At 37.0% G+C, this 10,588-nt stretch overlaps 2 protein-coding genes across 3 annotated transcripts; one reads left to right on the forward strand and one right to left on the reverse strand.

Annotated features, from left to right (window-relative positions):
- Positions 1-749: 749 nt before the first annotated feature.
- Positions 750-3,743, forward strand: gdf10a (growth differentiation factor 10a). Its single transcript, XM_053502489.1, has 3 exons — positions 750-1,181; positions 1,931-2,829; positions 3,237-3,743. Exons 1-3 carry the CDS (start codon positions 953-955, stop codon positions 3,426-3,428), a joined length of 1,320 nt encoding a protein of 439 aa, XP_053358464.1. The 5' UTR covers positions 750-952; the 3' UTR covers positions 3,429-3,743.
- A 2,802-nt stretch (positions 3,744-6,545) lies between these two features.
- prdm8 (PR domain containing 8) lies at positions 6,546-9,998 on the reverse strand. 2 transcript variants are annotated; one of them, XM_053502603.1, is made up of 4 exons: positions 9,814-9,998; positions 9,168-9,387; positions 8,769-9,000; positions 6,546-8,606 (listed from the first exon to the last, which is right to left on the reverse strand). In XM_053502603.1, exons 2-4 carry the CDS (start codon positions 9,381-9,383, stop codon positions 7,552-7,554), a joined length of 1,503 nt encoding a protein of 500 aa, XP_053358578.1. In that variant the 5' UTR covers positions 9,384-9,387; positions 9,814-9,998; the 3' UTR covers positions 6,546-7,551. The 2 variants fall into 2 exon arrangements, with proteins under 2 accessions (XP_053358578.1, XP_053358579.1); XM_053502604.1 differs by lacking the exon at positions 9,814-9,998 and having other exon boundaries at positions 9,168-9,444.
- Between the last annotated feature and the right edge of the window lie 590 nt (positions 9,999-10,588).

Raw genomic sequence — 10,588 nt, forward strand, 5'->3', positions numbered from 1 at the left:
AAACATGGAGACTAATTATGTACGTCATGAATCATCATCATCATCATCTCTGTAAAATCATGTCACCTACCAACGCTACGTATTAGTGACTGTAAATCTAGCAGTAATAATATAAACTTGATAGGATATTTTAAAAAATGACTAGAAAAGTATTGGGAAACTGATTAGTAATTTGGTGCAAGTAGTTATTCATTTGCAAGACGGTTCATTGTCTATGAAACTGAAGCTTGGTATTGGAAACACAAACACATCTGTAAAAGTTGGAAGTAGTAGGAAAGTTTGCTGAGAAAATAGGACCATATTCATTAAAAATGTATTTGAACAGTTTTGTTTAAAAAAAATCCTAACGCACATTATTAGTTTCACTTTAATGCTTTGGTTATACTTCTTTTTTTTATTGTGGTTTACTTGATCCAAAGTAGTAAAAAACAAAAAAAAAAAAAAAAGCTAGAGGAGGCAAAATGCATAGTGCATTAGAATGACCATTAATACAATATTACCTTATACTTTTACACTGCACAGGTAGTCTCTGCTATGTAGTCTCTAGTGTGAACCAGTGTATATTTATCCATCCTATGCTACGCCTCCTGGACTATCCTCAGTGTGTACTGCAGCAGTACTGATAGTGGTCTGGGTTCTCCTGGTTTTCTGTTGGTTCGTGAGCGCGTGCGCCAGCCTCCCCCCTCCCCCCTCCCCCTCCTCAGCCTGGCTTTAGTGGCGCTGATGAGAAACAAGCGCGCATTCAACAGGTTAACTCTCACACAGCGGATACTCTCCTTACACTTTATGAAGAGGGAAAAAAAGAACTTACTTTTTAGATTGACATTTCTTCAAGTTGTGATGCGCTATTTTCATTTTATTTCTTTTTAACTTTGCCTGTTTTTTAGTTTGCGCGCTTGAAATCCTGCTGCGTCTTGAGCGCTTTTTAATTGGTTGGTTGTTATTTTGAATCATGGCCTTTAAATTCACCGTTTTGACGCACCTGCTGCTGTTTTTGATCGAATGTGGACTTGCCCATGAAGTGTCAGACTTTGTGTCGGATGTGGTACCTGATGAAGTCAGTGACAGCACAGAAACGGACAGGGTTTCACAGCATATGTTCAAACTCTACGAGAAATACAACAGAGAAGCGCACTGGCCAAAGAACACAAACACTGTGAGAAGTTTTAAAGCCAAGCCTGGTGAGTTGGGGAACATTTCTTCTTCGATATGAACAGTAGTGAAAGTGTGAAATTTATTTCATTTATTCCAATTTTACTGTTGGCAAGACCATTCAGTCCTATGTATTTATGGTTGATGATGTAGAATTAAAAAAAATGCTTTATATTTTCCATACAAATGATCAAACTTGTTTTCTTAATTCTCCCTATTCTATGTTCAAACACAGAAATGACACTAGAGTGATTTTCCCTAAACTGTCCGATTCCTCACCACTAAACTGCAACCATGTGCTGAAAAGGATATATCTACAGTATAATGAAAAATAATCAAAAAGTATTTTTAAAATACTTTAAATTTTCTTTTCAAATTTTCTTTTCATTTTTGTGAAGCTGCTTTGAGACAATGACCATTGTTATATAAAGCGCTATATAAATAAAATTAAATAAAAAAAACTGAATTGAATAAAAAAGCTATACAATAACTTTACATTTATACTAAAAACAACAAATGTCATCATGCTGTGTTTCAGTCTGCAAAAGCATTTTATCTGGATGTTTTATTGATATCGCATTACTAGATCCTAGGCTCATATAAAGAAGCTTAACCCTAGGTTTATAAAGAAGCTTAAATAATCATATCCACATGTTTCCAGCTGCTCCAGGAGTAATGTATCACCTCATTTTGTCCTTTCTTAGAACAAAAAGCCTGCTGTTAAAGTCAGGTTTTACAGTGCATATATAACAAGCAGTTGTTCTCTGTTTTCCTGCAGAAAGCTTGGAGCAACGAGTTTTGTATCACCTGAATCTTACATTGCTTCAAGATTCCGAAGCAGTTCTCACCTCAACGCTTCACTTCTTTTTTGACAAACGGCCACGACAGAGGTCCTGGTTTTGCAAGCATTTCCGCAGTCCTTCCTGTCGCATCCAGAACCTTCACAACCTGCCTTCATTTTATCTTTTATTCCGAAGTCCTTCATCTGATTCCCCTTTAGGCTCCTTGCTTGGGAACATCACTGTTTACCCACAGAGTAGAGGGCTATGGCAAACTAAGGATGTGTCTCAAATTATAAAGGAAGCAAGACTTAGGAAACAGGCTGTGATAACACTGGAGTTTGACTATAGCAAAAAATATCAAAGGTTTCAGGAAAGCTTGCCAGCCTTCAGCCTGCCATACATGTTAGTGTATGCCAATGACCAAGCTATATCAGAGCCCAACAGTGTGGCCATGGGTTTACAGAGGTATGACCCTTTACCTGCAGATGAGAAGACCACTGAAACTTTAAACTCCTCACCTGACATGCGGGTTAAACGGGACTTGTATTTTCCTGATCCGATCCAAAACAATGAACTTCCTGAGGTGGAGTATAACAGCTTCAAGGAGCATGATAAGTGGGAAAGCACTTATCTAACACTGAAGCCAAAGAATTCTAAAAAGGAGCAGAGAAAGAAAGACCAGAGGCCTGTTGATGGGCCAAAGTTACAGGTTCTCAGCTTTGATGAGAAAACCATGAAAAAAGCACGAAGGAGACAATGGAGAGAGCCTCGTGTCTGTTCTAGGAGGTACCTGAAGGTGGATTTTGCAGATATTGGCTGGAGTGAATGGATCTTGTCCCCTAAATCCTTTGATGCCTACTACTGTGCAGGAACTTGTGAATTTCCTTTACCTAAGGTCTGGAAAATCTTATACTGGATACTATACACTGACAAAAATTAGAGGGTATAGTTTAGACATATTGAAATATTTTAAAATGCCGTAGAATGATTTTTGCAGCCAGTCGTTAAACAAAGAAGCCCTTCAGGAAGCATTCAGTTCCAGCATTAGTGAAGCACACAAGCGTTAGGTATAATTGCATTCACATAATTTTAACTTTAATGGAGGATTTTAGAGGGACTTATTTTCTTGATTACCTTTTCCCCCTCTACTTGAGTCATTCACTTTTGGGGTGGGTTTACAGGTTGTGTAAAATGTTGGGATTGTGTACTCTTGCATGCTGAACGAAAGTATAGGCAGAAGAATGCCTTTTAAGTTCTTTTTGTGAATTTTGTTCATTATTCATTTTTCCCACTTTATTTTAGGTTGTTCGCCCTTCCAACCATGCAACCATTCAAAGTATAGTGAAGACGGTTGGTATCATTCCAGGCATCCCAGAACCCTGCTGTGTACCTGAGAAAATGAGCCCACTCAGCGTTCTCTTCTTGGACGAAGGCAAAAACATTGTATTAAAGAACTATCCTGACATGTCAGTGGAGACCTGTTCCTGTCGATAAGCTCAGTGGTCAGTGGAATAACCACAGATGCGATTAACCACAGACCAAAACAAAATGTGAAGAGGCATATTGTCTGTAGTTGCCACATACTGTGCAGTACAAACTGTAACGATTTGCTGTAAAGGGCTTTACACACTTTGTGCATCCATTCCAATTTACTGTTTTCTTTTTAATGAGGATTTTTAATCCTAAATAATGGACTTTCTTACTGAGAAAACATTCAGTATACAGTACATTTATTAAGAAATTGTATGGTACATTAGTTATTGCATTGCTGCTTTTATATGAAATAGAGGCATTATTTTTGACGGCAAATGGTAGCATTTTTTGACAAAATACTATATAGAGATATTCAGGTGCAGGCAAAGTTTATTTAAATTATGCTAGGATTAAACATGTCCATAGTAAAAGACAGTCTTGGACTTTTATTGTGCAACACAGCCAAGAGCCACATAGTCAAAATGCTTGGCATTTAAGTTACTTTAAATAGTGTATAAACATGTACCGCCTTTAGAACTGAGTTTTCATGTCAATATGTATCACATAACATCAGCAGACACTCCACAGCTGGAGATTCAGTTTTAAAACCAATAATAAAGCTTTGAAACCAGGCTTCGGTTTCAAGACTCTTAAGCATTGAACTAACAATAAGCCACTCATATTTAAAAGTTTTCCTTGGAATATTTCCAAGTGGTTGTGTGTCAGAAGTAGACTACACACCAAGGTCACCAATGTGGTAAATCATCCTCAGACAGCTTGTGTTACATTTATAGATGCAATCCAAGAGTTCAGAGACAATATATGATTATGAATGGGAATGTATAATCTTCTTATTCATGTCTACATAATAGTATTTAATAATTGACCTAAGTGTAAAATATTTGGGTGAATGTGTATATACCAAACAAAAGGTCAATGTTTCAGTATGATGTATGTTAGAATTTGTATTATTTGTACATGTTTTATAATTACGGAGTGAAATTAGTTATATGTATAGTGCCACACATAATTTAAACTGTATTTGTAAGAGTATTGATTTTGTAAAAACATTATGATTTTCTGTTAAAAGGAGGTTCTGTTGAGAGGCTTTTGTTGTAAAGATCTGTGAATAACATGGGTCAACACTGATTGCTTTCTGAAAGCAACCTTCTCCACTTCAACATCAAAGAAGAGGATAGATGAGTTCTCGCTTCGACTTGTCGACATTTCAAACCCACTTCAAGGGCACCGGGCCTTTGAGAGCAGGATGTTAAGGTTTTTCTCACAACAAATGATGTCAGTCCTTTCAAACACACTCAAGACATTGTCATCCACAGCAGACCAGAAAAGCTAATGATTTGTTTGAACATTAACCAGATAGTCATTGCTACGAAAACAGTAAGATGATTCCCCCCCCCTCCCTTCTGTAAGTAGTTTTGGCTGATTTATATATTTAAAAATATATACAATATTTGGTTCTATTTATATAATGTGATTCTCATGGATGCCTTTTTAAGATGTATATTAGTTAATTTGTAGTAATTTAATAATTTACATTACACTTTAAATGCAAATAATTTTGTAAACATTTTGTATGATATATATAATACAAATAATAACTGTCAGTGGTGAGTGAATTCATTTTAAATGATTTTATTATATGCTCAAAAGCTTAGCATATACAGTATATAGTTGGTATTAGCCTGGAACCTGTCATGTCAATAGAGGTTTTTGATGTAATCAATGTTGTTTTGTTTTGTGCAAGCAAACATATGATCTGTTGTATATTTTGTCGTGTGTTCTTAAAGTGTATCACACGCTACCCACTAAAACTCTTAAAATCAGTGATGACAGTAAACACAAACCTCAAAAGGCCCCCAGGTTCTGCTGAGAATCTAAATTAATAACATTATATTTTTAGTAATGGCCAATATTTCAAGTTTCAAATTAGGTTAAGTCGCTGAAGACTATTCCCAAGAGGCAAGTATTGCTTATCACTAGAAAGAAGACATTTTAAGGCAACTGAAAAATATCTCGTTCCTCATCTGATTAGCATCTACTGCTGTTAGGTCATAAATCATGGCAGTATTATTTCATATCACAAACAGATGAAGGCAGCATTGAGATCTTTGCATAAAATAAGAGTTTGACTTTCTCATGAACTCTCTCTGTGTGTGAAAAAGATGGTTCATTTACCTCAAAATGTATTATAGAGCGCCCCCCACAGGACTGTAAGCATTTGTGTTTTTGTGGTCAGTAACATTTCATAACATGATTCTACTGTAAATGAGAACATGCCTTAGCTGATATACTGACCTTTATTTAATAAAATATTTTGAAAGGGTTTATTTAAAAAATGTTTGCATAGACACTCACAGAAATATATCATTTGCTATTGAGCATAAATAGGCTACATTCTACTTAATTTTGGGAAGCATGTATTTATGAGATATACATATTTCATAAAAAATAAATGAAAAGATCATATTTGAAGAATTAATTTAAAAGATAATTTCCTGTATATCTTTTCTGCTTTTTTTCTCTTTTCTGTTCAACAGTTTCAAATAATGTTTCAGTAAATACTGCTTTGTTGAAAATCTAATGAGCATAATGAGAAAAAAAGAAAAACAATATTAGGTAACATCCACCAGAGACACAAGGTTTATTTGCAAATATTGAGATCAGGGGTACTGTATAAGCTTGTATTTTGAACATGTTTAATTTCTGTACTGATTACTAAATTTGTTTCCTAAATATCTTTTTACTTCAAAATACAGTATATTACCTGTAAGGGGATGTTCATTGACAATCCTGTGTAATCGATGAGCGCAGCTTGTAAATATATAGAATTTTGGAGAATTTCAATGCCTTTAAAGACATTTTTAGGAAAAAGAGTTCTTTACAGCATATCTACTTTTTCAGTTACAGAAAAGCTGAATTACAGTAGCAAATGTTCAAACTATTGCAAGTTGAGCTAAAAGCACCTAGAATGTCTTTAAATGAAAACTTGGGCAATGGATTATGGTATGACAGTCCATAATAAAAATTGCACACTTTATTGTTTTAAACCTCCAGTTAAGATAAAGCATGACACAAAAGATAGCTTCTTATTGACTGACTAGGTAAAATTATGATGATGGTGATGATTATTATAACTATGCATTTATATTTCTATACATTATATGTGCTGGTCCAAATGTAATAAATCTCGCTTCTTCAGTTGGACAGACATTTTTAACAATTTGTTTCAAATATTTTATCATTCTTAAGCCATTATGTTTTGAGCAACTACAATCACAGCTAAGAATAATAGTCAAAGTCACACATAGGTTTTTTGCTGACATAAAGTCTCACCATGTATATAAAGTCTATATATGCCACTTCTTTGTGCAATAAATACATATAATCATTCTTTATTGTAGTAAAAGTGAAAGTAACTTTATAGTTACGAATGTGTCACTTAACTAAGCATGTATCCTAAATCAGAAAGAAATTATTAGCCACTAACTGTAGTGCAATGACTAAACAAGGTAAAACCGGACAACAAGAAAACAACTATTTAAACCCTACACATGGATTAGTCAGGTTGTTAGCAAAGTTAGTGAAATGTCTAGACACAGTTCTATATCTTCATTCCTGAGTTTTTAAGGCACGACTGACTGAAACTCAAACCATATTATGGCACTTGTATTGTATGGTTTAATTTCCCCTTCATTAACCCAGACAGAGTGGAGGACTGGTGTCTTGTGCGAATAAGAAATTCTTTTGCGGAGTTATGTGGCCATCTTGTGGAGAGTGATGGCACCACCAAAAGGTTCTGTATTGGTGATTTTCCAGTATTAATTTAAAGGTCATGCAAAATTATCCAGAGGGGAAAATTGACACGTCTGTAAATAATCAATTTAGACTGCTAATTTTTTTTTAAACAAATGCTATTCAATAGAAATGCTTAATTAATTATCACTTCATGTTTTTTACACAAGTACATGAATTTTTTTTACCCATGTTACAATATGGACTGCTTTAAATTTGATATTACTGTATTTCGGTCTCATTCTGAAATGAGCCAGGTCTCTATTTAATGTCTTATTCGCACCTGCACCAAAACACGTGTTGTTTGTTTGTTTATTTTAGTGCATAGGGTTCAGTTATGTGAAGTCATATGACGCGAGAGATGATGACGTTCCCGGAAGTACTCATGACAGATGGGGCAGGTGAGTTTCTCCTCTCTTCTCCTCCGACCCTGAGCCTCGGCGGCGAACTCCTTCTTGTGGTGCGAGCGCATGTGGAACACTAAGTCCGAAGTCATCCGGAATGAGAGGTTGCACTTAGCGCACCAGTTCTGTACCGTGACACCCAGAGAGCTGAGAGTAGGAGGAAGAACAGTGAGTGAGGCTGCGGGCTGTAAAGGACCGCTAATGCTTCTGCACCACATTTCCGGTGCGTAATGGAAAGGAGCCGCTGCGCTCAGGGGCGCCGGAGAGACGGTGTGTGTGCTAGACAGGTCGGCCTGTTGAAACAAGTGAGGGGACAGCATGGTTCTGTATCCCACAGCTGCAAGTTCGGAAACATCATCCAAAGGGCCAATGTGTCTCTGATGCTGCTGGTCCTCTGAGATGAGTTTACTGGGTTTGCAGAAAGCGCTCTTTTGCTCCGCATGCGCACTCCAGAGCAAGAACGCACTGGAGTCGGACCTTGAAACCGAAGCGGCCTCTCCGTTCAGCTGTAAAGTCGAAACGCATGGGTGTTCCCGTGGTATATCCTCAGGCTTGGTTTGCTGATCCGATTTCGTTTTCTTGATCTCCGCAAACGCACTGCTTTTGGCGCTTTTCAACTTGGAATTTGGTGAACTGGAGACTTTCATGGTGAAATCACTGTCATGTAGACAGTCTTTATGCACGTGTTTCATGTTGTTGTGATTGGCCATGTTCTTTTTCTCCAGCAAAACAGGTTTCCTGCATCTCGGACTCAAAGTTTCGTCGTGCCTTCTTTTCCGATCCTCTGAGGACTTTTTTTGTTCCATATCCCTTGCGATGTTGTGGAAGTCAGTGACGCTGCGCTGTCTCCGCGGCTCACTGGGTTTCTGTTCGCTGTCTCCTCGCAGTGTCTCCGCTTTTACTTGAGCGCACAAAAAGCGACAGTGAGCTAGAAAAGGGTTTTCGTGCTTGAACGCCTGTCCGCACCTCGCGCACGAGTAACCTGTGTAAAAGATAGGCTACATTAATACAGTTACATCCATACGCATTGGAGTGTATGCGCAATTTGCCACAATTGTTATTGCCAGCAATAAATGTTTGTGAATAGACGCGCAGCTAAACAGGGGCGACATTCGTGACCCAGAACAATGTAAGCAGTCCTCACCATCTGTCAGGGCTCTTGTTTTAATGTCGCTAAAGCCCAAAAGATGAGACAGCTCCACGTCGTACCAGACGAGCAGTTCCTCCCCTTGGCTGATGTCTCGGATTGTGCGGAAATACAGCTGGCCTTCCTTCAGATAGGCCTCTGTGTTCTGCTCTTCTGCGTCCAAAGCAGCCTGCACCAACCTGAGCCAAGGAACCACTAACGGAGAACTCTTTAATGCATCCGGATCTACCTGTTGAGAAATGGGACTGTGAAATATATAACTAAAATTCATGCACAAACTATTCCTATTATGAGGATGACAATTACAATGCATCTCATTACACGTCTCTTCTGTAGCCTAATAATACCTTTAATACTATAATATTATTTCCACAAAATGGTGCATCAATAACTCACCCTGAACACGTAGGATTTTCCTCCTCTGTCAAACGACTTCAAGGCGATAAAAGCTATTGTGTCATAAAAAGTATTATGAAGCACACAAGGGCCAAAAGACACCCCAGCTGGTATGTCCTGTGTAACCTGGACACTGGTGAAGAAATCAGGGACATTGTGGTGGAGAAATTTGCTGTCGTTTGTCCACGAGGTCCGCGGAAATAAATTATGTTCCATAGTCCTGAAAAAGACATGATGGTAATTAGTCTACACATATGTACCTGGTACGGTTATTATGCATAGGCATATGCTTATTTCACTGATCAGTTATAAATGTGATATTTTACAAAAAATTATTGTTTTTATAGTAACGTTATATAACTGAGCTCCTTTTAGTGAATCTATTAAATTAAATAATAGTAAATTAATCTGATGTTTAAAGGTAGATTTACAGTGCCCACTATTTAATTTGTCTGTTTCCTCTAAATTACTTTCTTTATCACTTTCTAACTAATAGCTAATGCATGAAAAAAAATGAAAGAAGAAGAAAATTTGCACCAATTTAGCTGTGTGCAATACATAATATAAGCCATGCAAGTGACCATTATTTGCCAAATACCCTTCACCAATATTCATTTTAAAAATGATATAAAACATTTTAACTTACAGATAGATGACAGCTCTTGGTCCAGCAGAGGAGCACACAGGAGGGACGTGTGTCTGGTGTGTGACGGATGAAGTGACTGATCTGCTGTAGCTCTTCTGTGCGCCTCTGCATTTTTACCACGCGCTCATTAGAGAAGGGGGAGGCGAGAGGCTGTCTGACCACTAAGCTCTCTCTCTCTCTCTCTCTCTCTCACACACACACACACACCGCAAATAAGCAATTAGGTCTCCGAAATTAAAATACCCAAGAAACACTAAAATAAGATGCTGCTGGCCGGATGCTGCTGTGAAATAATACTGCAGTTGTTTATAATAATTTTTAAATGTCCAAATCATTAAATCATTCATCATTATTATTCATATAATAATAATAATAATAATAATAATAATAATAATATTTATTATTATTATTATTATTATTATTATTATTATAGTAATAGCATATGCTTGCAAAATTCTTGAACTAAAAAAAGGGTATAAATTACTGCATTATCCTGCATCACTTTCACATTTACAAACCGAAGATTAAAAATATCAGTCGACAAAATAATTATTATAATAGCTTATAATAACAACTATGATATAACGTATTAGATTTTGATCGTTCTTCTTCTTCTAACCGCCTAAAAAATATTGCATTAGTCGAAGGGCATTGTTGCCAAATTGCTTCGTAAAATATTGTATGTGGTGATAGTGGTGTGCGCGCGTGCGCGGATGTACACGCGTACGCGCGCGCGTGTTTGAGAGTGAGTGAGAGTAAGAGAGAGAGAGAGAGA

The sequence above is a fragment of the Clarias gariepinus genome, chromosome 8 (genome assembly GCF_024256425.1).
Source record: "Clarias gariepinus isolate MV-2021 ecotype Netherlands chromosome 8, CGAR_prim_01v2, whole genome shotgun sequence".
NCBI lineage: Eukaryota > Metazoa > Chordata > Actinopteri > Siluriformes > Clariidae > Clarias > Clarias gariepinus.